The sequence below is a fragment of the Poecilia mexicana genome, unplaced genomic scaffold, assembly GCF_051168715.1.
Source record: "Poecilia mexicana isolate PSO_F unplaced genomic scaffold, ASM5116871v1 scaffold_11, whole genome shotgun sequence".
NCBI classification, from domain to species: Eukaryota; Metazoa; Chordata; class Actinopteri; order Cyprinodontiformes; family Poeciliidae; genus Poecilia; species Poecilia mexicana.
Genome location: NW_028263380.1, coordinates 8,837,342 through 8,863,969, shown reverse-complemented (window position 1 = coordinate 8,863,969; position 26,628 = coordinate 8,837,342). Strand labels below are relative to the sequence as shown.

The 26,628-nt window shown below is 40.3% G+C and overlaps 1 protein-coding gene and 2 long non-coding RNA genes across 3 annotated transcripts in view; 2 read left to right on the top strand and 1 right to left on the bottom strand.

The window, feature by feature from the left end:
* Positions 1–26,628, bottom strand: part of LOC148156396 (uncharacterized) — a 144,879-nt gene that overhangs the window by 76,293 nt on the left and 41,958 nt on the right. The window lies entirely within an intron of this gene.
* The window catches only part of adgrb2 (adhesion G protein-coupled receptor B2), a 178,920-nt gene continuing 163,956 nt past the window's right edge, over positions 11,665–26,628 (top strand). The window contains exon 1 of the mRNA XM_088010131.1: positions 11,665–12,562. Within this exon, the coding sequence (XP_087866257.1) occupies positions 11,674–12,562 (889 nt within the window). The 5' untranslated portion in view covers positions 11,665–11,673. The remainder of the gene's footprint in view (positions 12,563–26,628) is intronic.
* On the top strand, positions 20,192–26,138 carry LOC148156397 (uncharacterized). Its single transcript, XR_015764616.1, has 2 exons — positions 20,192–22,399; positions 22,450–26,138. It is a non-coding gene; the product is annotated as an uncharacterized LOC148156397 (long non-coding RNA).

Below are 26,628 nucleotides of genomic sequence, written 5' to 3'. Positions count from 1 at the left end.
TCTCTATTAGCAGATGTTGCACGGCTCTTCCTCGTTTCTCGTACTCACCTCGAGGATTGTGCAAGCCACGCCAAGCAGCGTTTTGTGCGGAAGGGGTTTGATTGACAACAGACTACATTCATTGACTGGCTCGTCAAAAAACCTTTCAACAATCACTGTTTACTGGCAGACATGCCATCTTCTCTCAGACGGCAGAGCACGGCAGTACGGAGGAGCAAAACTTGTGAGTTTAATCTCGAGCTGCACCAGGAGCACGTGCGCTCAACTTTTGGAGCAGAATGACAATGATCTCGTAGTCAGCTTTGGGAAACGTCCTGTTGGAGCTACAAGCTTTATGCAGAATGGTGGGAAATTTCAGAACTACATAAAATCAGCTTGCCGTGATGTGTATTTTATTCTTTGTTTGGATTTTTCTTTGTAATACAGTTGATGCGTGGCTATTGTTTTACATCCAACTGCATTATTTAAATCCAAATAGCTGCTTGTGTTTTACAGAAATAAAGTGCCACAACATAGACCAATTTATAGGTGCAGCAACAATAATCAGCTAATTTGAACTGTTCACGGTTTGGTCAGGTACAAAGGTTCATGATTATATGACCTTCAGCAACTGTAACCACCTTTTTAAAAAGCTGTATTTGCTCATCTTGAGTATTAAAGTGACTGTTAACACAATGAAAAGGAAGAAATACATCAAGGTTGAGGTGTCAAGGTCAAGGTCTATCTGGAAGTGGTCTTCGAAGCAAATTTACCAGAAAATCAAAACAACTGTTCTGGCAGTTGGCTTGATGGTAGGGAGAGCCCAGAGAGAAGCTTTGTCTGGAGGCCGACTGTGTGGACCCCAAGAACCTGTGTGCAGGCTCTGGAGTTTGGCTCAGAGGAACCCGCATCAGAGTTTGTAAGGAGCCTAGGCAGGCTCTTGAGAGCCCTCCTCTGAGGCGGCGAGGAGTGGGCTCAGAGGAGACGAAGAGTGAACTCTGGTTCTCGGAGGAGACACGCAGGCGAAGGCAGAGCGAAGGCATCAGCGACCAAACCCTCCAGAGGGGGATGTGAGAGCGAGACTGCTGGGGCCGCTGGAGCTGAGGCTTGGGCTAGGGGGCTGCAGGAAAACGTCTGGCTCAGCTACTGAATGCTCGGTGAAAACATTCGGCTAGAATTTCTTCTTCTTACCCCTCCTACCGCAAATACTCAAAAAGTGTGACTGATTCTTTTTCTGGTTGGATTCTTCTGTCGTATTTGGTGTCATAGTTGGTGTGTGTTCACAACAACTAAATAGTACCAGTGCAGAGGCAGGTGCATGATGGAGATTGTATATAGTGATGTAGCTGAACATGTAAGAGAAACATGCACTAGGACCACAGCAACAGTGGGATCCAGGAGAGAAACGAAGAAACCAAGAACCTTATATACTATGGTGATAAGTTTATTTCGAACACAGGTAAGATACAATCTACAGCATGATTACCTGCTGATTTGGGGGCAGTTTCTAGGAACTGAAGTGATTAGATCAATAATATCTCAGAAACATGAAATAACTAGCAGAACAATGAACACTAATGGTGTACTCACCAGGAAACTCTTTTGGTCGGCTTGTTTGTTCCAGACCAAATGCAACTTTTTTGTCTACGTTCATTTGGTACAGCTTGCTGTCAGATTGTTCTTTTTTGCAAGCAGACAGTAATTTTGGAAACAAAGTCATGTGAATCATAATCTTTGCTCCTATTGTACAGAAGTAATGGGGGTGGGACTCATTTTTAACATAATGCTGAGCAACCATGTCTCATGTAGTCCTAAAAGATGTATATTTTTACGTATTTTGTACCGACTGATGGCGGTCTGTATTCATACAAGAGGTGAACCACACCACAGTTAACTTGGAAGCAGACTGAGGCCACCTCGAAAAGTGGATCCAAGTCTGGTTGCTCATTCTGCGCCAGGGTCTGCTTGAGTGTATTCACACCTGCATGAAAGGTCCGTTTGAAGCAGACCAGTGTCTGGTGAGTGCTACATATAAATGACAGAAATGACAAAAGTAGTTCACAAAGTCAATGACGGTAGTCGCTATTCGAGCTTTTTTCTCTCCAAGTTCATTGACTTTCTCAGGAAACGTGAGATAAAACACATTAATCTAATCAGAAATCTGAAAGGGAGAGTGATAGAGATAGAGATTCGACGGCGAGTCGTGATTCTTCATTTCAGTTTTTTCAGAATTGCATTTCTCAATCCACACGAATCTCCAAAAAGCGTCTAATATTCCCTTGAATTCCTCAAGCTGTTTCTTAACCCACTTTCCCCCCCCTAACTTACTGAATCTCTTGCTTACTCTCATCACACACTTTGATGACTTGCACTTTGTTCTTCCGTCTCCACATGTGCCACATGTTAAAAGGACTCGAGTGCATGGAGGGGGGTTCATGGGTGCGATGTGATGCGAGGGAATGTCACATGCGCAGTTACTCTGAGACAAAAGAGAAAGCCTTTTTCTGTGATCAAGGGTTTTATAGCTGTTGTCTCTTTTCACAGCGTGAGATCCACTCAGCTCATCTGCCATTTGTGAATAACCGATAAGACAAAGTGAAAAAGCACAGGCTTGATGGTGCAGCGGAGTGAATTTTGATGAAAGGACATATGACTTACTTTCTAAATGTCAACCATGCTAAATCAGATGCAGCACATTGGTTTACAGATAGAAGATCTTATCCAGATGAAAGACTTAAAGCAGAGTTGCCATGGATGTGTGTGGACTTAAGTAAACAAATTAAGTTTGACTTTGAGGGAGGATGAGCTCTCTTAAGGGGCTCAAACTAAAAGATGAGAAGGGGCAGAGTTGAGAATCTTCAGTTAGAGGCCATATGGAGAGACTACAGGGAGAGAGAGGAATGTTTCGCGACTTGTTGCAGAGACTCAAAACGTTTGGCAAAAGAATGCAGACTGCATTTTTGATAACACTCCGTTAGCATTTAGTTGGGCAAGGGAATGTTTGACTTCAAGTGTGCCTCTACGTGGATTTGCTGGCGTATGACGACGCCATTCCTAGTTGGATTGCTTTCAGATGTTTGGACTGAGATGTAGAGATTGTAGTTCAGGCAGCACAGATAAGACAAGAAAATCGTAATTTTTTGGTTTTTGATAATTACATTTCTAAATACACTTCAGCTGTCCTTTAAGAGTCCCAGGTAAAGAAATAAACAAAAAAATAAACACTGAATGTCCACGATGTTGCCACCACAATGTGTCAGTGTCAGAGGAGGGATGGGGTATTTGGGTGTTAGTTTTCCTCCACATAAGTTTTACAGTGTTTCGCACAAGGCGTAAAAGTTTATTTTTGTCCAATCTGATCCGTCAAGCCGTCCCTCACATAGCTTGAGACAACATTTAAATGGGACTTCTTTCAACAGTGCTTCACTTATTGCCATAGTTCCATTAAGGACCTATATACAATGTGTGGCTTTAATTATTAATTAAATTATTTTTTAATTATTAATTATAGCCTCTACACTTCCTAGAGTGTAGAGGCTATATGGAGATTATTTTTCTTTTCCTTCACAATTATACGTCACCTTGCATTAGACAACCACATAGAAATCCTAATGAAATACATAAATGGTGGTGGCAACTTGACTAATTCTAAAGAAAATAAGAATAGCTCATTTAGTAACAATAAACAGAAAGTTTACAAAACTGTTGTTTTCCTGGTTTGTGCTTGACGAACTTGATTTGCCCAATTAAGTGAAGAATTTTTTATTTTATTTTATTTACTTAATACAGCCACCGTTATGTTTAGCAAGCAGAAGAGGAAGTGAGATGCATTTTTGTTTTTGCATTCATTTATTTTTCTAGTCTCAAATTATTATTTTTTTAACTACAAATGATGAATTTAGGTATGATTAATCAGCCATGCAAATGTAACACAGACAATAAAGTCAAATAAGTTTCATGAAATTTTTTCTGTCCTATGTTAATTCTCTGGAGTTCTTTCTTGGAGCTGAGTAGTTTTTATTTGCTTAGCACATATCCCTGATTTGACATGACAGAGTTTACTTTGATTGGTGTCTCTATTCAGAAACAAAAACAAAACAAAACAACAAGAAAAAATAATTGTTTTTGTTAATACTTTGGAAGCCAAATTTGTTTCAGCCCCAAGCATTTTTTTCAGTTGACATTAGGATTGTGGTTCTTGAATATGTTTGATGGTTTCACATGAAACTTGCAAAAAACAAACAAACAAACAACAACAACAACAACAAAAACGGAAAAAGCTTGTCAAGTTGCATTCTCACTGCTTTTATAGAGTTCAGTTTATGTGATGCTTTCTAGTCCAGCTAGCTATTCCAAGCACTTTTAACGCTACATGTCACATCCACCCATTACCACACTGGCTGATTCACAACATGACGTGGAGTCAGCATGTTGTGGGAGAACCTGGAATCAAACTAACAACCGTAGACTAGGCGTTATCATGGCGTCAGTTATTTCTGCCTGCACTTTGAGAGTCATGGAGCAAACTTTTAAATATGATTCTTGTGTGAACTACCAACAAAAATCCAATTAAACTGTAAAAAAAAAAAAAAAAAAAAAAAAGAGGGATGTTGGATACTATAGCATTTCACATGTGAAAATGTTTGGATAGCACTGATTCAGCTGGTGCTATTTGTGTTCTGTTCACTATAAAGTACTGAACACAAGTACCTGACAGGAGATAATTTGCAGCATGTGAAAGTAAAGCTGAGCACCATTTGTTTAAAAAAAATTAATTGTGTTTGTAGTTTTTATGACAATGTGACTGCTGTTACTTTTATGTTCATCCCAATCTGCTTTCAGCGCAATCACAAAGGAGTAAATATTTTCTCTTCATGGTGCTAGTCTTGTTTGAAGATACTTGTTTCAGACAGCAGGGGGCGACTCGGCAAGCCGTACATGTAGCTTTAATGGAACTGACTGGGAATTTAGGACAAGCGTGCCAACCCTTGTCAGAGTCGATGAATGGGAGAGAAAATCAGACATGCACGGTGAGTAGTTACCTCAGTTCTAGAGCGTAAACTTGCCAAACTGTTTAGGTTCCTGGTATGGTGCTTTAAATTTGGCTTGGTTTGTAATCAGCTATTTTTAGCACAGAGACCTGCTTTTTGTGGTAAGCTAATTCCGTTTTCATTTCTGAGGAAAACAGGTGGTAAACGAAAACTCAAATTTAATGCTTAATACGTTTAATTTATTGCATATTTGGTACAGTTACAGATGTTTAAAAATATTTACGCTTTCAAATATATTTAAGAATCACATTTTTTATGCTTCGTTTGCCGTGTTTTCAAGCTGCTGATGCTGCCGCGCGCGTCATTTTTGAGCCCATGTTTTGTCAGATCAGCATACGTTGTCAGATAGTCATACGCTTAGCTCATACATGTATACGCTGTCATTACCATATGATTTTATTTAATCATCAACATAGAATCATGACGTAGATCATCATACACTTTGTTATTAACAGCTGTATGGCATCCTGACTTAGCGGTTAAGTCTTACACAGGCGTGTGTTGTAGTTGACTGCAGCTGCAGCCAGACCTGCTTTAAATACATTTTGAAACCACGACAACGCATGTATATTTATATAGTTATCATATTATGTGATATTATAGACAATTTAATGACTTATTTTTGTCATAATTTGTTGCGTATGCTGAACTGACGACTGTGCTGACGGTCTGACTTCTTAATGCGCATGCGCGGGCATGCGTACTGACTGCATGTATGATATTCTGACAGCGTATGGCTATCTGACAGAACACCCAACTAGTAAGGATGGTGGACTGAGTTGAGCCCGTGTCTTTTCAAGGTCCAAGCTCGCTGCTGAAATACGCAGATCTTGATACACAGAGGGTGTAGTCATATGGTGAAGCACATGTGATGAAAGCCTAAGATTGGACAAGAAGCTGAGTACAGAGAGCTGGCGGATTTCTTGTCTGCTCTATCAGAGAACACAACAGGAGATCCGTCCTGGACACAGTCATCAGCATCCTGGCTAATATGCGTTATGTTTAATTTCCCTTTGGGGATTAATGCAGTATTTTTGAATTGAATCGGAATTGCCAAACCTGAGTATCAGCAAGATTAAGGATAGTAAACAAGGTTTGACTTCAAGTTGTTTTTGTAGAGTCAGCCCCAGTTTCACTGTACACAGTGGAAAAGCTCCAGTGGGAGTTCAGTAGTGCATCTACTTTCTCTGAAGTGTGAGATCCCTGAACGCAACCTGGGAGCATTCGAGTATTCAGTCATAGCGAGTGTCTCGCTTTGCGGTTTCCCAGCATGCCGCTGTGGCATTTCAGAAGCTGGTTAAGCTTTTAAACTGTAGGCTACCCAGACTATGGCGCTTCCATAAATAGGCACATGGAAAACAATATGTTGTTAGTTTGTGGTTGTTCCACCGGGAAGAAACGCTGGGATTCAACTTTTTGTACAAACAGTGTTTACAAATATGACCAGCAGCAGATTCAACTTTGTGAAAAATGAGGTCATCATTGGAATTTAAATATTGAAGATAGGAGCTTGGAAACACCTAAACATGCACATGTTGAAAATGTCTTGCATGAGGCATGTATCTCTGGTGCATTCAACGCCGCAGCATGATTTCCACATTTAAAACATATGTGGCTTAATTTTTGACTTAATATTTGTTTCCATATGATTTCACACTGTAATATCCAGAGTTGAAACACATTTTTCCCAGTGAGCATCACAACATAATTGAAAATCATAGTGACTTGTTCGTTTCACATGTGACTACACACCGTGATTTTCCACATCTAAAACGTATTTCCTACGTTACTATACACTGATTTCTAAATTTGAAACACGAGTGGTAAAAACACTGATCTCACGGGAGGCGTTCAGAATTGTTTCCCTACAATTTTCCCATGCGCAGACTACACTGCTAGATTTCAATTTGGAAGCTTTTATCAATTGTGCTTCACATATGACTGGACGGTAATTACTACTACGTTTTCCACATGTGACGCATGTGTTTCGGATGTTATTTCATTACATAATTTAAAATGTGTGTAAAAATTGGAAACCATACCAGAGGTGAAATGTATTTAATTTAGCGTTTATCTCTCCACCAGTGATTTTGTATTTTTTTTTAACACAGTACAGTTGCCACATGTAAAACATCTGTTTACGAGAAAAAATGTGGAAAACCGTCCAAATGAGTTTAGCACTCCATTTTCCATTTTTTTTTTTTTTTTTTTTAGGAGATCTTTATTTTAAAATAATATAATGGCAGACGGTCAAATGAGAAGGCTTATATCCCAGTGTATACTTTCCTGTTGAAATAGATGTGTTGGGAGAAATATTTATTGTCTAGAAAACTGCAGTGTCAAAAAGTATTATCTTCAATTTAAAGAACTGTTCGCCGCCCCTGTTTTGTAATTTACATAGTTTCATCAAAGCGTGCTGAAGAAGGATCATGTTTATACATATCTTAGATCCTCTTTTGTGTGGCAAGAATTGCCTCAAATCCTCATAATCCCAGGGCTATCATTTCTAATAGCTATAGCTCAGAGGAAAAATGAGTTTTCTGGTATCTGGGGTTATTGAGTTTGATTCCAATTTCCTCCAAAACATATCAGTGGTGTGTGGCAAGGCTCTAAAACGCTACCCATCTGCATACAAGTATGTGAATGTTTGAGTGTGGCTGGGTGAACGAGGCACCGTGTTTTAAAGCGCTTTAAGTAGTCGTCTGAAATACCTCATCACGTTATAAGCGGTTGATTTTATTTAATGGGCTTCAACATGGGAGTTTACGTGCGTACGCCGTTTGCAGTCAATTCATTCATGTCACGTGTGAAAATAATGAGTTCTTTCCGTAAGGGTAACTTCAAATATTTTAAAGATAAATGAGAGGTTTTTTTTGCTCTCCGTGGTGGGGTGATACTTCAAGCTGTGCTTCCAGGCCTCTTTTGTCTTTCATGAATTTTATGTAGCATGTGGGGAAACAAATAAATAAATAATATATATATATATAAAAACTAATGTTTTCAACTCAGTGAATCAAAAAATTGAAGCCAAAGCCAAAACGACATGCAAAGCAAAGAGAGACAGAGAAAGAGCTTGCCATCCTTGGTAATGCCATTAATGTCAAGGTGGAAGGAGGGGAAAGCAGACATCCAAGATGATGAATATTTAAGGATGCCCAAAGTGAAGAGCTGTTTTAGAAACGAAGTGGGACAGAATGCCCTCGTGAAGGCAGGCCTTTAGGACCTATTCTTACACAGTATGTGGCTTTATGAATATTCATTGTTCATTGTCCCAAAAACAATTTGCTTAACGCCTCTGACTTTTCTTCACCCATAAAATGCATTTTTCTTTTGCACTGCTAAGTCTGCATTCAAGTTTAAACTCTGCTGGAAAACACCCTGACTTTTAGTGCAGTAAATATGGTTTTCAAAAAAGGTTGAATAAGATGAAGCTGAGCATAGACGGTGGGCAATGTATTGCCCATAAACAAGGGAACTATTTTGTCATATAGAACAGCACATCATATTCCCATTGAGTCGCTTGATGCAACATTTCTGTGACACACTGCAACGTGAGGAACTGTGTCACCAGCTGTGGAGAAGTGTGGATGTATGATGTCACGCCATATTTGTTTTGAAGTTGGAGGACCGTATGAACTTGTTTTACAAAGTAGCATGATGCTCTGGAGCATAGTTCACAGCGTGCAGTGGGTTAGCTTTTTCGAAACAGTGTCAGGACCCTGAAATGAAGGAAAAACAGGCGCTGAAAAAACATAATGCAGGTCGTAGTAGCTACATATGCAGGCCTCCATGTTGTCTTTACATCAAAGGATTTAAAGCGGGACAGAGAAAGAGAAACTAAACTTTCAGATTTTCTCAAAATGAGCAAACATGTTTTAAACATACTTCTACTTGTGTGGATTTAGGTAATTTTCTTATGTTTATTTATTTATTTATTTATTTTACTAAGAACATATTTTTCTCTTTTATTAAAATTTTTATTTTATTAGGTCTCTGCTTTAAAGCATTTGCGATTTCTTTTATTGATAAATGAAATCCTTATATTGTGTTTTACAAGAAAGAGATGCCAATTTAGTGGTAATTTAAAATGACTATAAAAAATAAAATGAATATAGTCTCTAAATTTTACACTCACTACACATTAGTAGACATACATCAGTATGGAATTGCTATGGCTTAATAACCAATGTCTAGTTAAAACATTTTAAACAAACTTGTAATAATGTATTAGTTCATATGTAAACCAGAAAAGTAACAACTGCATTTTCTTCTACAAACCCCCATAATTGTATTCATTATTACAATTATGTTATTTTGAACATTGACTTAGTTATTCCCAATTTAGTTTGTAGACTATCTCGAGCAATTTACAAAAAAAAAGTCAATGCAATCCAACCACACAGATTCCAAGTACTTATTTTCCAGTTGATCCTACCTATCAAACTTAGTTTAATATGTGGCACTGTTATTATACAAACTAGTTAAACTTTACAGAATAAAGAAACCCAGGAGTTTGCATTGAATAACTGATTTGCAGTGAATGACTCAATAACTCCTTCAAGTCATTGGATGGTTTGATGAAAAATTAGATTTTTGATATGAAACCTCGGTTTACCTTGACTCAAGTGGTGAGTCCATACAGCCCAAGTTTGTCCATTGGCCTGTATGATTCTTTCTTCATAGCCCTCTCCATTATATCCAATGTAACGGATTAAATTAGAAAAAGAGCCTAAATTAAAATGCAATTTCAAAGATGCATTTAAAGTAGGTTCTTTCCCCCCTTTTTCTCAACCAGTCCCATTTAGAAACACACAATATGCGCTAGTTTTCATTTTAAACACCTTCCCCGTGTCCTTTTCATGACAGAATAATGTACATCTTCTACATCAACAAGCTGTCCTTGAACATGATTGTAAAGCATTTTATGCTCGTGCATCACTCTGAGTCAACATCAGCAGAATGCCTCAAACCCCATAGGAGATGATTCATTTTATTTTTTTACAGTGAGGGATGCAAATCTCCAATGATTTTTTTCTTTCTTTTTTAATAGTTTGTTTAATTACAGTCCTCTGCTCTCCTGCCTTTAAATCTTCCTCCTCATCTCTCTGGCTTTTGGCTGCCTTTAATGGACTTTTAACCATAACTTACCCCTCCTACATCGGAGACACAGTTGCCTTTCAGTGCTCTCTTTGTGACATTGTTGTGTGTTACCTAGACCTTGTGAAGTATGTTTGCAATTCTGGAGAATCTTATATAAAATCCTGGGTAACACTGTGTGTGTCATTAATTAGGAATGAGGGAGAAGTAGCTTGAAAGCCACGCACACAGTCTTCTTTAATTAGGTATCTTCATAGAGATATCATATTTGGTAACCTTGGTTGCTGCTTTCAGCTTGAAATAAGTAATAAATTAAAAGACACGCCACTAGATATGGCTGGGGCTACAACTTATTGGAACAGCTTCGTGGCACAAGAAGGCAGATTCTTACTTGAACTTGTCCAAGTTGTTCAAGCAATCTTTTCCATTTTGATGATGGTTGTTTTACAAAGTGTCGTCTAATATTAACTTAGCAGTGGCAACAGAATGTGTACATCACCAATAGATATCATAAAATGATATCTGGGTTTTTATTGTTTTGTGAAGCTTTAAAATGAAAAATGGAGACAGTGATACCTTTTGCGCGCTGTAGCATTTATCCTTCTGTTCATTTCTATTAATATGAAAACATTTCTACTAGTAAGGGGAGAGAATTTTAAAATCAGAAATGAGGGGACATCAAAATTTAGGCATCAGTTAAATAAAAATACTTAAATCGTGGAAGTTATGTTTTCATTTATAACATTTAAATTGCTTTAAGATATTTGAGGAAATGCCAGGGTGTGATTTCACTGCCAATATACCAGAGAAATGAGCATTATTCTCAGCTTGGTACTGCTTGTTGAGGCAAGAATGCCCCATTTTCCTTCCCCGAAACCTTCTGAAATTGCATTTTTGCCAAGATGCTTCGTATGTCTTGCATGATCGAATAGACACACGGCAAGAGTAGTAACTCTTCAAATAGCTTGAAGAAAAATATTGTATGCAGAGAGCGTGTGTTTTTTTTTTCAGTATTGTGCGTGCACACTCTGTGAGTCAAAATCAGGCTGTTGGCGGACCCTCACTGTGTCAGTGATGGTAATAGTTTGCCAGAACCTTAGGGGAGCTGCTCAGCGGGACAGGAGTGTGTGTGCATTGGAGTTTGTTTGTGTGCACAAATCTGTTCACGCGCACATATCAGCAGGAAAGGGTAGAGCAGGCCCCACAGTGCATGTCTCAACAGCCAAGTCATCAGCCCTTTTAATCCAGCCCAGCAGGGATGTGTTTGTGTTTTTGACAGTTCTTGTGTGTCTGTGCGTTTGAAAAACTTCAGGAGAACTGCTGTCATAAAGTTGGTTTTGTAATCCTCTGAGGCGATGCACAAATCATTCGAGAAACGCTTTCAACCAGACGTGTGTCTTTAGTATCGACTTGTATAACATATTTGAGTCTGTCTTTTGTCTATGTCATGTTGATTTTTGTCAGTTTTGTCTATGGATGCTACCAAATAGGTTCAATGTTGATCATTTCTCTTCTCTTTCTCCCCCTGCAGGACGAATGTCATAGGATGAACACTGCTGGTGGGGTGTGTCTGTCTGTGCTGTCCTCCCTCCTGGCCGTGGCTGGGGCCCTGGCTGCTCTGTCTGCCCTCGCTCTAGCTCCTCTCTCTACCCTGCCTGAGGTTGCCTATGGGGCTGCCGAAAGCATCCCCAGCACAGGGGCAGAAGGGGGCCCCTCACCCATCTCCTCACCATGCTCCAGCCTTGTAGCAGGGGTGCTCTATGGTTCTTTCTCCCTACGGGAGCTTTTTCCCTTCAGGACACCTGGTTGTTCGTGGTCCTTGGAAAATCCAGATCCTACAAAGTACTCCCTCTACCTCCGCTTCACCCGAAACCCTATCATCTGCCAAACGCACCACCCCATGCTCCTTTCCCTTGACCACCATCTAGCCAATCAAAGCTGCCCTCTCCATTTACAAACGGCAACAGCCAGGGATCAGGAGATCATCGATCTCTGCGGCAGCCCCTTGAACTCAGACAGACCCTACTCCTTCCTGCAGTTTGATAAAAACTTTGTTCAGCTATGTCTGACGAGACACCCTGCTGCAGATGAGCCTCAGGTAACAAAGGAATTGGCGGAGCAGAGGCTGGTGGAGGTTTTGCTCATTAACAACGAGAACTCCAGTCAGTTCACCTGCGGCGTGCTCTGTCGTTGGTTTGAGGAGTGTCTGAGGACGGACCCCACTGGGAACCAGGAGACCTCTGACGGGGATGTTTGTGGGATGACGCAAACGGGCTGCATTTGTCCTAATCACAACATCATGGCGCCGCCGATTCCACTACTTCCGGAGACACCTCACAGTTTCAGCAACGGTTCCCTCGTCCCTGATGACTGCTGTGTAACCGAACTTCATTCCAATGATGCAATCGCCATAGCACCGAGAGACGTCAGGCAAGGTAGGGTTTATGATTCAATTTTTTTTTCTGTCTCGCTTACACCGTTTTCATATCGGTTCTGTGCAGGTCTTTATTTAATACAATGTGCATTGATAGATGGCATGTCGTTGACCGAACATTAATATTCAATGTTTTTTTTAAAAATTTTTTTATCTCATATGTGCAGTTGTTTGCCTGTGTACTCGACAAACAGGCGAGAGAAGTCCTTCTTGTTTTCCTGTCTTTTTATATCGCCCCGGGGAGGTCAAAGTTCTCTGCTTGATAGAGAATTTATTATTTGAATTTTGTCTTGTGCTTGTTGCCCTTTAATTAAGAACCGAGGCAGTTCAAAGGAAGCCTTTTAAACCTCTCATCAAAAGATTAGTAATGCCTGACAGAAATTCTGCCTTTTGATCTATATTTTAGAGATTCCCCATGTGGGCAAGAGGTGTGGCTTCGACAGTATCGGTCTACAGGCAGTACATCATTGTGTGCGTGCAGCAGAAGCGCATGAAACGGTCTGTTTACACAGTGCGGAGGGGATCAGATGTGCAACGATGGGCACAAATTTGCGCAAATGGTCATTTATACATCAATAAATTGAACATGAAGCAGATAATCCGTTTATACACAAGATGATTGCTTCTTTCATTTGCACAATTTCTCGTGTGCCTTAAGCAATGTACATAATCGGTTTGCAGAAACAGAAAAGTGACAAGCGCGTGCACTGAAGCTTCTTTAATCATTTGCCTTCATCACTACCACTAGGTTATTTATTCCATTAAAATCACATCGGATGAATATATTTATTTTACAACATATTTTAAATTGTCTTTTCTTTGTCTCTAATTGAACAGAAACTGCCAGGCCTCTTTAAGAGCAACCACATCTATGTGGAACCAGGATACCTCTGCAAAACCTGGCCTGAATAGTAAACACATCCGTAGAACTCCAGGGAGAGTTTCGCCTAGCTTCTAGGAAGGTTATTTTTGTTTAGGCTTTATGCAGCTTGAGATCATATCATCTAATAACCTCACAAAGGGAGAAATAAGGAGGCAGACAAATAACTGATGGTGAGATAGTCTTTCCCCTATTTTACTTTAGTATAATGTGATAGCGATATAGCCACTCTGTGCTAACAGGAAATGTCTGAATAATATCAGTTCACCGAGTTGCTAAGGAACTATATAATATGTCTTGATCCTGGATTTTCTATCTGCTCTTATCTCTCACTAGTTGGCCAGAACTTCATAGAGGCCTTGATGGCCTTAAGGGTGTGGTCAAGCCTTACAAAAGGACATCAGGTTGCAACATCCTCATTATCTGATGTCTCATTGTCTCTGTATGAGACATTTAGCTGAGCTTAAATGTAAAGTTTTTTTGTTCTTCTGTGTCTGGTGCTCAGGAATACATTTTAAATTGTGAAACCAAAGGGTGTCTGTGAACGTTTATTTGGGATAAATGTACGACATTTACTTTCTGAATCTCAACAGTGGTCCTAAGATATGGTTCATCAGAACAAGTGTGAGATACAGGTTTGAAAAGAGCTGTCTCCCTGTATGATGGCCAACCGCCCCCTTAGACATATGGTGAAAAGCTCCATCATCCATGGGGATCTAGAAGCAGAGCCAATGCTCTTCCACGATGAAGAGTCAGTTGAGGCGGTTCAGCTATATGATCAGGATGCTTACTGTGGGGGGAGCGGGGGAGTTCACAGTTTCGACATCATGTCCCACTTTGAGGAGAACCTGGGGGCGGCCAGACACGGGACTGACAGAACTGATGTTTGCGACCCAATATGAGATGAGCAGCAGACGGATGGATGGATGGAATCTGACAAACAAATTATGCAATCAGTAGGCCTGACTGTAACTCGCCTGAGATGGGGTGAATGTGAATGATTGTAATGATAAATCCGTCACCCATCAAGTCTGACATTATTTTGATGCAAGCTGTTGCCATGTATGACAGCACAGAAGCACAATCATAAATGATCCATTGCTGATGGAGGTAGTTACAGATGCAAATTGGCATGTGTTTACCAACTGGAGGGCTAGTGACATATCTGCAGCTAATTTTTCATTGCTGATTTATTACCAGATACATCAGTTCAGCACATAGATTCACACTCCTGTGTTCACTTTTCTGTCTTCATTGCTCATTCTTTTTTTTTTAAAATTATTCTAATATGGATCCATCTTGATCTCAACTGTCAGTGAACAAAAGCTTTAGTGATTAATGATTACTTAATTGATTTACATATCTGTATTCAAGAATAATACTTTGACTCAAATGAGAGGAGGTTAAAAAGAAAAAAGTTCGAAAAATGATCTTCGACAGGCTTAACTGTTGCTGCCATTGCGATTTTCACAGTGGGGATTGATTATATGCAGTTCTATTTGTGCCACATATAGCCTTTTACAGGTTGGCCAGGAAGTTTGAATTTGGCTCCTTTCGACCAGATTACCTGCTTTAAATTGTGGCAAATGTCTAAAGGAAACGTCCAAAGGAGTTGTTCTTTCCTTATAGAGTACTTTGCAAAGAAAATATAAGGGATACATAGTTTGTGCTTAAATAATTAAATTTAGTAAAAATTATATTTACTGTTAGCAATCCATTCATCTACTAAAGATGTGCAATACTTTTAGTGTTGATCCCGCACCAAGTAAATACAGGACTTGCATCGTTGATACTCTGATACAGATCAATTTTTTTCTTGAAATGTCATTATCATTGAATAATTTGGTAATTTGACTTTAAATGATTGATAAAATATAAGAACATTTTATGAAAAAATCCTGTTTTTTGTTAACTGACTAAACATAACACATTGTAGCAGAACAGAAGTAAAATAATTCTCTTTTAAATTTCTAAAACACACCAATGGATCTTTTTTAATGTTTTTTAGGATAACTTGGTCTGTAATCTGCATCTAACCTTGGAATTGGAATGCCATTTTCTCCTCAGTTAACACAAAATCGTAACCATATCCAGTCATGTTGATATTTCATGATTGAGGCATACATCTTTAAATAAGTGTACATTTTTGAGCTTCAGTAAGATTTTTTGTCAGCCGCCTGCATAGATAATGGCTTAATTGGTATGCTAAAATTAAAATTTCAACTCCGATCACAGATTAAACTGTGAAAGCTGTGAGAGCGAGGTGTGCTGTTTGCCCAGACAGTTTTGGAATGAATCTGCAGTGGTGAGGGAATTAAACAGATTGCATTTGAAAGAAAGCAGACCTTCTGAAAGCAAACATTAAAATACGGTATGGCGTGCTGCTCTCGAAGTTAAAACTGCATAATTGACATTTTAATCTCGACAAAGAAATTTGAGCAATTTACTGGACATGGAAGAGAAATTGCAAACGTTGATCTGATACCAATAGTCACCTTGGTGTGAATGGTACTGATATAAAGGTCGACATCCCCAGTTCTACCATCCGCCTACCAAAACCAAACAAAACAGTCACACTTGAAAGAACAATTTAGAATATCCAATTAAACTAACATGCATTTGGGTGGACTGTGGGAGGAAACCGGAGTAAATCTAGCAACCATGAGAATTGTTACTTGCGCTAAATTAAATTTTACAATGACAAAATTATAGTTAGCACAGCTGTGGGCGACCTGTGGAAACATAAACACTTTGTACCTGCAGAAAATGATTATAATAAGGAGAATTACATGCAGAAGCATTTTGGTCCATCTTTCCACTGGAGAGGAAAATAGAAAACATATTTGAAATAAATGTCTCTCATATGACAGTTTGTAGTTCATCTGTGATGTTTTTAGTTTGAGGTTTTAGGTCTCTGTCCATCAAAATTATTTGCTAATCTGACACCGGACTTATTTGAGACCTACGATATGGATAAACAAACATGTTTTCATTTCCATATAAATTAGATATTAAGGAGAAAAAAAAACACACACACAATGGAAACTGTGCAAACCAAGCTGACTATTTTTATCCTACCCTTTCATCTCTATTTTAATTTATTTCAGAAATGCATCATTTATGTACACTTATCTGCGCATCGTGAATGTTTGTACCTGGCTTCGTTATTAGGAGGTTTAAGGTGATGTGTATAACAGAGGTTATAAACTATCTCTTCTCTTGAGCCATGAATATTTCAGGAAAACATAACCAGTGCATCAGAGACCAAAGTAGATACTGACACATTTGCATTTTCTACATCTGTGTACATAAAACATATCAACCAGTAGGTATTTACAAAACTTTCTGAGGTGACAGTGCCACCTGCTGAATGTGTTGCAAGAACAAAAAAAAAAAAAGAGAGAAGGAATACAATGAAATAAAAATAATACTCTAGCTAATATGCCTTTGTTTTATAAACTCATAGCCTCAATTAGATCATGTTAGATGGAAAACATAAAGTGGTATGTCTGCCACATCTGCATGTTCTGTTAGTTTGATATTTCCACCGTCTATCTCTCCCGGACAGATTTAGATTTGATTTGCCTGTTTCTCCACAGTACTATTTGTTCTTCATATGAAAACATGTCTATTTTTATATGCTGATACAAAGTCTGAACCTTTAAACTTTCTAAACTTGTAAAAAAAGACATGAATTGAAACTTCCAGACAGATTCTAATTTTCTAGTGTTGCTACATTTTTTTCCTTTTTGACCTTTTCAAGGATATTTCCGTTTAGTTGGTGTCCACCGTTAGAGTTTCTTGTTATGGTAAAGGTTGTGAAATAGAATAGATTTGGTGGTTCAGTATATTCAGGTCCCACAGGTAACACAGACTGCAACCGTCAATATATTATACATGGCTGCCAACATTTGAGGTGCAGGTAGAGCGGCTCGGCACAGTATTGCCAGGGAACCAAAATGGATTTGAGTTAATCAAGAAATACAATCCCTTCTATATCTGAACCACTTCTGTGATCAAATTTGTAGGATATTTATCCCTTTTCTTTATTGTTCATTATATTGCTCATGCACTGGAATGCATGTGCTCATGCGGAATAGGTGGACACATCAGTGCTGCTGCTGTCACAGTGATGGATGATGGATGCTACACTCGCCCCTTTTTGTCGTGGTGATTGAGAACCAGAGGATGTACAAGGTTAAAGCTATGATCTGAACCAAGGTACGGAGAGCCCTTTAACTGTGAAAGTCACGGACGTCACCCCTTTCTGCTCCCGGTGGAAGAGGCTCAAGAGTTTTAAACTTTGAAATTGTTTCCGTAATAAATTTTAGAAGTAATTGTGTCAATTTTTTTTTCTAGCGCAGATTAGGAAACGTTATTCAAGAAACATCTCGAGACTATTAGTTTTCTTTCTCAGTGAATAAACCTCTTCAATAATAATAAAATTGAACATTCAGTCCCTTACCACAGCAGTCAGTCAATATAAGAGTACATTTTCTATTTTTTTAAACTTTCTTGTTGTATTTTCCACATGCCATCATGGCATTTCATGAAGATTAGTGATTCAAAGCCTCACTATTGTGACCCCTTGGGTTTCACTTCAGGAAAACAAAGCATATTGCACAAAATATTTGACTTCTGATTTCTTAAGGATCATAAGTTGAAACTCCCCTGGCTCCTGTTTTACTTAACAGCATCCCAACTGTGCTGTGAAACACCATGAGATATCTACCAGACCTGGTAGATAGCTTATACCTTTTTGTAAATTAGCGTTTGGCCACGCTCGGCTTTATTGCTTGCTAATTGGCTAATGTCATTTAAAACTGTCAAATTACTGCAATTTAAACGTGTGAGTTATTGAAAGGTAAACATTAGAGGTGTGCCGATCGATCGGCCATCGATCATAATCGGCCGATTTCCGTGAAAAAGTGTATGATCGGTGATCGCCGATCACAGTCTCTTGTTGCCGATCACACAAACCGATCACCTGCATCTCATTTCGCAGCCTGCCTGTGCAGCTGGTCTCCTCTTTCCTTCACTCTGCGCAAACGCGCAGCAACAAATCCTAAGTGATGTGGAACTATAACGCACTGAGTGAATGGGGAAGTTTGCGTGTTGCGGTGGAAAATTGAAGCACGTCAAAATGCATCAACACGAGGAATCTAATACGACATAAAAACAGTGCCATACTTGACGGAGTTTGGCTACATCGAGGCTCACTGCAGTAAAAAAGACATATGGAGGATCAGACAGCAGGTAAAGCAGCGCATAGCTACAAACACTCACCCGGATTAGCATGACGGTCAGAAAGCTAAACAAATAACCCGCAAAATTATTTAAGTCATTGAGCTGCGATGCAAGACGCTGGTTCTGCTCTCTCTGTTGAACCGCTGCTACGCTACAGGTAGTAATATCTGACAGACGGAGCTTCGCTTCTGCTCCACCTGGTAGTGACTCTCACATCGAACCTCTGATTAAAGCTGCAGCATCCAACTTAATTTTTTTTTTTTTTACATACGTATTAAAACTTGAGACAAATAATCTCTGAAAAAATAATCATCTCCTCTGCCTCCTCCCTGTTCTGCATAATTACTCCGCTCAGTCAGAAACAGCCAATCAGAGCTAGCAGTAATCAGCTAGCCGCCATGCTATCAGGAAGTTTTCATTCAGTAACTCAGGATTGTTTATTGTAATGGAACCTGTTTTTGCCTTTGAATGTTAAGTTTTATATTTGAATTTTTTGGCAATGTCGAGAGGTTTTATTTTGACTCCTTGCATTATTTAGCCTCTTCAGAGCCTTCATATGTTATCAGTCTGTTAAAAATAGTATTATTAATAGCAGTACAATTTGCACATAGCCTGTTTTGTTTTGTTCTTGGAAAAAGTTATTAAAAACAAGTTTTTGTCTAAATTAAGGTGAATTCATGGTTCCTTTTTCCACATAATGTAACCAGTATTGCTTATGATTAAAAAAGTAATAATTATGTGATCGGTATCGGTGATCGGCCCTCATGGGTGATCGGAATCGGAATCGGCAGGAAAAAACCTGATCTGCACATCTCTAGTAAACATTATGTTCCTACTGAGGTTTCAGCTCCATTATGCAGCTGTCCTGTTGGAAAACCAATTCTACATGCAAGCAGAAGAGCTAAATGCTTGTCTTAAACGTTATGGAAAACACTTGCATTGGTTTATTAAGATTTTTTTTAATCCTCCCAGACAGGACTGTATATTGCCCTATATGTACACTACTGAGGGGAGTATAGACAGAGCAGACTAGGGTCTGTAGAAAAAGAATCACAGAGAGAATTCATTAGGACTTCGGAGACTCTTGGGGCCAAATCTCTCCAGCCTTGAGCAGGAGCCCAGTAGTCGCTCACTTGCAAACACTTTCTCACACTCTTTTCCACACATGCGGCTCATCTTCTCCTCGTGGAATACCAACAGCCACACTGTTAATTAGAGCAGAGAGAATAGTGTGAATTTTATTGTTTGTGTCTGTAGCAGCATGGGTGAGAGGTTTTTATTTTCATACTGTTCCGGCGCTGGGTGCATACAGGTGTTTTTGATAAGCCTTTACCAAAACACACGTAGACAAAATGAAAAATGGAAGTGCACACACGTGCCCAATGCTTTTGACAAAGAGTAATTGTGCGATGTGGAATACAGTTGCTGTGGAGATTTTTCCTAAAAAGAATGGACGAGGATTGTGGCGTGCGTGCGTGTGCGTGTGTGCGTGTGTGTGTGTGTGTTGTCGAGAAAAGTCGAGCTCATCCCACTTCCCCATGCTGGAGATTTTAGTTTAATAATAACAATAAATAAAGTTATCTTTAAAACTGATCACACAGGTGACATCAAGACCCAACAGTAGAGTCAGATGGTAATAAAATTAATCTGGTTGTGTGTGTTGTTATTGTGTCCTGCTTTAATTCTACTTTTTTCTATTTAATCATAAAAAATCATAGTCAGGCAGAAAGAGAGTCATGCAACAGGAAAAGCAGGTTTCCTGGAAAAAGAGGAAGTTTCCAGCATGCAGTGGTTAAAAATAGTTCAGACTGCTCATTTTGAGCACTAAAGGTTTAAGGAATAAAAACTAGACATTTTGAGTAATTGGATAAAACCCAGAGTAAAATACTTAAATTAATAATGATAACTTATAATTAAGTTAATAATCAATATTGGTTTAACCGGTGGTTGATGTTGGTTTGATTATAAGAATATTTACACTTAGTCTTATACTTAAAGGTGAAAGAAGTAACTGTAACATGGTGTCAAATGATTAGAATAATGAATTATTATTGGTTTCTTTTCAGAAATGTCTGTAAGAACTCACATTATGATTATAAGAGTAACTAATAAGTAATGGTTATTATAATATTATAAGTGAATGCTAAATCAGAGAAACTAAGGGGTTATAAATGTGATTTTGACATTGAACTTGAAATGGTGTAAAGTGTGTAACTGTAACTAAAGGTCACTGATGTTGTGTTAGAGGTAGATGGTAGGTGAAAGGTCAGGGGGAAAGAGGAACTGATGGGAGAGCGGAGGTGTCCAACGCCTTATTGCTAAACTTCAACTTTCCTAAGAGAAGGTTAGACACAAGAGAGCTGTTGAGCAACTCGGGGACATTAGAACAGACATCAGGTCATGTCCAAAGATGGTGATGGATATGAGATTATCGGTCCAAGCAGTCAGCCAATGAAACAGGCACAGCAACAAAGCTAGCCAATGCAAATGCACTAAAAGGGTGGATAAACCCTATATAAGGTGAGTGCAAGAGAGGAGTCTTTGGTTGGATCCTTCAGGCAGCTTCGAGCCAAGATCGAGATGGACAAAGAACTCTGCAGCTGAAGAAGAGCCGGGGCCACAGAACCGAAGACTGTTCTGCACATGGGGACCAACCCGTTAGCCCCGCAACATGTGGCTTCAAATCGCACTTTTCTCAGCTGGGTTCGAGACCCCAAAGACAAAGACCAAGGCAAAGATGAAGATAAAGACAAAGGCAAAGAACAAAGGCAAAGAGGAAGAACTGGTGTGTTCCTTCCATGAGATCAGCCCTTCTACATCTCGAGAGACCAGAAAGATCGTGAGACGAGGAGAAAGGAGCTACAGAGCTGCAAGACAAGAAGGAGAGGACCTCTGCGAGCATGAGGAAGTCACCCTGAGGCCCGAGACCTGCCGCTCTGACTCAGTACTCTTCCTGTACTGGGAGCCTCCTGCTGCTGCAACACCTTTTTCATCATCAGGCCAGTTCTGGGGTTCAAAATGCCAAACTCCGTCCGTCTCTCTCAAAGTTTCCTTTTTTAGTTCACAGTGTCAGCATTAGGGAAAGATAGGCTAGATTATTGATTTTACTTATTTGATTATTTCTGCTACTGATTTAAGCTGTACTGACCCTTGCAAAATTGCCTTACTAATAAAATAATTAGCATTAAGAAAATCTAAAAGATGTTGTGGACATTCAGTTAATGAGTCACCTTAAAGTTCTTTGATGGTTGTAAAATAGCTATGAAGTTTGATTCTGGGAGGAGAAGGTGGAAAATGTTTTATAGGTTGCTTTTAGCCAAAACTAAAACAACACCCTTGGGACTCGCCCGAGTCACTAAAACCAACCTGGTTCAATAACAAGTGCAAGTTGTAATAAGAGAAAGAGCGACCGTTAACAGGTGTGCTCTGTGAAACTAGCTGATTCTGGGCTGCTTTATCTGGCTAATTCACAGAGTGAAAAAGGGTGGGACATCTGGATGAAGGTCGTCAGAAACCAGGCTAGTCTTTCTCGCACCCAGCTTAAACAGAGTTTACTTCAGTTCTGGGTAGGGTAAATCTCGGCAGATTTAGGAAACTCAATTCACCCGTTAGACGGAGAGCTGGGAGCAACATCTCCCTCCTCTCAGAAGAGGAAGTAGAGAGAGAGAAGGGGGGGGGGGGGTGCTGTGCAACAACAAGGTGGCGCCCAACGTGGGGCCACGCCCCTTGAGAAGAGGTGGGGCACCGCCCCTTGAGAAGAGGTGGGGCACCGCCCCTTGAGAAGAGGTGGGCCCATTTCAATTGAGTAGGAAGGACCTACGTTAACCAAGTCAGTAAAAACAGAGAGGCGAGTATCTGAATAGCTCACTTGGAGGCTAGCTCTTAAGGAATAGAGTTAGTGGTGACTGATCCGGCTGTCAGTCACAACCCTCGCAGTAACTGTATGGCATGCAGGTGAGGGAGAGCTTCTGCTGAGGATAGATTCGAATATCCGGACGAGAAGCCAGTAGCCAATAGCCTAAACCCATCCCTGCTCGAAGGCTAAAGAGAGGCTTTGGGGGAAAGGCGACTCGAAGACAAAGACAATCATGGATGAAGGAAAAGAAGAAGAAGAAGAAGATCAAAACTCCAGCAAACGTCAAAAGCAGAGCAGGAGAGAAGATGAAGATTGATCCCTGTCTAGATCCCTGTTCCAGTCAGCCCCAGTGAGAGTGATTCTGTATGGAGAGGGATTTGAGACATGGACTCGAGTGAATCAAAGGAAGGTTGTCTTTGCTGGAATCGAGAAGTGGGACAGTTCTCCCAGAGGAAGGGAGGTCCCAGAAGAGTACGGGGACGAGGTCGTGCGGAGCGTGCATGGGGCCCTAGGACATGCAGGCGTGCGATCCACCCGTAAGGAGCTGGAAGAGCATGAACTTTGGATCCCACTGAAACAAGTCCAACGCGTGCTGAGGGACTGTGAAGTGTGTGGAAAATACAACGCAGGTCGCCGAGGGCAGCGGATGGAAGGGTTGTTCATCAAAGAGCACATTACCCAGGGCTTCAGTCTGCATGGATGTAGCAGACCCCATGGATAACAGAAAAGAGAGGTCAGGAGTACCTCTTGGTGCTGATGGACATGATGTAACAGTGACAGCTGTAGAAGAGTAGGTCTTCCCCTGCAGAGAAACTCCGTTCACGTCACGGAAAGCAGGGGGCGGAGGCGCTTCTCCTTTTGGCCCAGAGAGGGAAAGGGGAAGTTGCGGTTTGCAGTGTCATTGAAAACAGGGCAGAAAGTTTGGATTAAAGCTCAAGATCAGCCTGCAACATCGGTGATCAAGCTGAAATTCAATGGAATGGATTGTGTGAAGCAAGTACTGCACTGCAAAACAGTACTATTAATGAGGAAAGGGGTCCACAAGGTCAGTGCTCAAGCCAGTTCTTAGCTAAAGCGAACCAGAACATTGCAAGAATCAAGCAACATGCCATCACGTGTTAGATTTTCCACTATTACAGGATGATTGCCATTCAAAGAACAACTTCAAGGCTTTGACTGGGAGGGCCCTGAAGAAATTGGATTATGCTAAAGAAGAACTCCTGTCACAAACGGATGGATTAAAATGGAAAAGGGACTGAAGTCGTGAGGAAGGAGTGGCATCATAGAGAACCACAAAGATCATCCTGCAACAAAGCATTGAACACCTGGAAGGGGAAGGGTCAACAGTTTCCTCCCAGGACCTGAACAACTTCTGATGCCTCCGACAACTCCAGTACCCCTTGATGACCTCCAGCGACGGAAAAGGATTACGATTGTGGGTAAAGCATCCTGCTGCTTATGCTTTTTGTGTTGTTCTGCTGAACTTCCAGATTTTTTTTTTTTGTGAAGTTTCTGCCTCAGTCCGTCAACTCATCAACCTGTCCATAAGGAATTGCCACATCCTGAAGAATCGACAGTTCATCCAGCTGAGGATCAGAGCGACCTGGGTTCTCTTCGACATTCATCACTTCCTGGGAGGCATCAAAACTCCAAGGAGGGGGTGTCAAAGAGCAGTGGAGTTTTGAGACTCTGCATCTTCACATCACAAGCTGCTGAGTCCTTTGTGACGACTGAGGATCTGCATCTTCACATCACAAGCTGCTGAGTCCTTTGTGACGACTGAGGATCTGCATCTTCACATCCCAGAGGACCATCTTCTCTTTCCAGGGGATGACGACGCAGACCTGAAGGAGGGTGTTGGGTTCCCAGCATGTGAAAGGTCCGACCTCGAGGAGGGGGTGTCGAGAAAAGTCGAGCTCATCCCACTTCCCCATGCTGGAGATTTTAGTTTAATAATAACAATAAATAAAGTTATCTTTAAAACTGATCACACAGGTGACATCAAGACCCAACAGTAGAGTCAGATGGTAATAAAATTAATCTGGTTGTGTGTGTTGTTATTGTGTCCTGCTTTAATTCTACTTTTTTCTATTTAATCATAAAAAATCATAGTCAGGCAGAAAGAGAGTCATGCAACAGGAAAAGCAGGTTTCCTGGAAAAAGAGGAAGTTTCCAGCATGCAGTGGTTAAAAATAGTTCAGACTGCTCATTTTGAGCACTAAAGGTTTAAGGAATAAAAACTAGACATTTTGAGTAATTGGATAAAACCCAGAGTAAAATACTTAAATTAATAATGATAACTTATAATTAAGTTAATAATCAATATTGGTTTAACCGGTGGTTGATGTTGGTTTGATTATAAGAATATTTACACTTAGTCTTATACTTAAAGGTGAAAGAAGTAACTGTAACATGGTGTCAAATGATTAGAATAATGAATTATTATTGGTTTCTTTTCAGAAATGTCTGTAAGAACTCACATTATGATTATAAGAGTAACTAATAAGTAATGGTTATTATAATATTATAAGTGAATGCTAAATCAGAGAAACTAAGGGGTTATAAATGTGATTTTGACATTGAACTTGAAATGGTGTAAAGTGTGTAACTGTAACTAAAGGTCACTGATGTTGTGTTAGAGGTAGATGGTAGGTGAAAGGTCAGGGGGAAAGAGGAACTGATGGGAGAGCGGAGGTGTCCAACGCCTTATTGCTAAACTTCAACTTTCCTAAGAGAAGGTTAGACACAAGAGAGCTGTTGAGCAACTCGGGGACATTAGAACAGACATCAGGTCATGTCCAAAGATGGTGATGGATATGAGATTATCGGTCCAAGCAGTCAGCCAATGAAACAGGCACAGCAACAAAGCTAGCCAATGCAAATGCACTAAAAGGGTGGATAAACCCTATATAAGGTGAGTGCAAGAGAGGAGTCTTTGGTTGGATCCTTCAGGCAGCTTCGAGCCAAGATCGAGATGGACAAAGAACTCTGCAGCTGAAGAAGAGCCGGGGCCACAGAACCGAAGACTGTTCTGCACATGGGGACCAACCCGTTAGCCCCGCAACATGTGGCTTCAAATCGCACTTTTCTCAGCTGGGTTCGAGACCCCAAAGACAAAGACCAAGGCAAAGATGAAGATAAAGACAAAGGCAAAGAACAAAGGCAAAGAGGAAGAACTGGTGTGTTCCTTCCATGAGATCAGCCCTTCTACATCTCGAGAGACCAGAAAGATCGTGAGACGAGGAGAAAGGAGCTACAGAGCTGCAAGACAAGAAGGAGAGGACCTCTGCGAGCATGAGGAAGTCACCCTGAGGCCCGAGACCTGCCGCTCTGACTCAGTACTCTTCCTGTACTGGGAGCCTCCTGCTGCTGCAACACCTTTTTCATCATCAGGCCAGTTCTGGGGTTCAAAATGCCAAACTCCGTCCGTCTCTCTCAAAGTTTCCTTTTTTAGTTCACAGTGTCAGCATTAGGGAAAGATAGGCTAGATTATTGATTTTACTTATTTGATTATTTCTGCTACTGATTTAAGCTGTACTGACCCTTGCAAAATTGCCTTACTAATAAAATAATTAGCATTAAGAAAATCTAAAAGATGTTGTGGACATTCAGTTAATGAGTCACCTTAAAGTTCTTTGATGGTTGTAAAATAGCTATGAAGTTTGATTCTGGGAGGAGAAGGTGGAAAATGTTTTATAGGTTGCTTTTAGCCAAAACTAAAACAACACCCTTGGGACTCGCCCGAGTCACTAAAACCAACCTGGTTCAATAACAAGTGCAAGTTGTAATAAGAGAAAGAGCGACCGTTAACAGGTGTGCTCTGTGAAACTAGCTGATTCTGGGCTGCTTTATCTGGCTAATTCACAGAGTGAAAAAGGGTGGGACATCTGGATGAAGGTCGTCAGAAACCAGGCTAGTCTTTCTCGCACCCAGCTTAAACAGAGTTTACTTCAGTTCTGGGTAGGGTAAATCTCGGCAGATTTAGGAAACTCAATTCACCCGTTAGACGGAGAGCTGGGAGCAACATCTCCCTCCTCTCAGAAGAGGAAGTAGAGAGAGAGAAGGGGGGGGGGGTGCTGTGCAA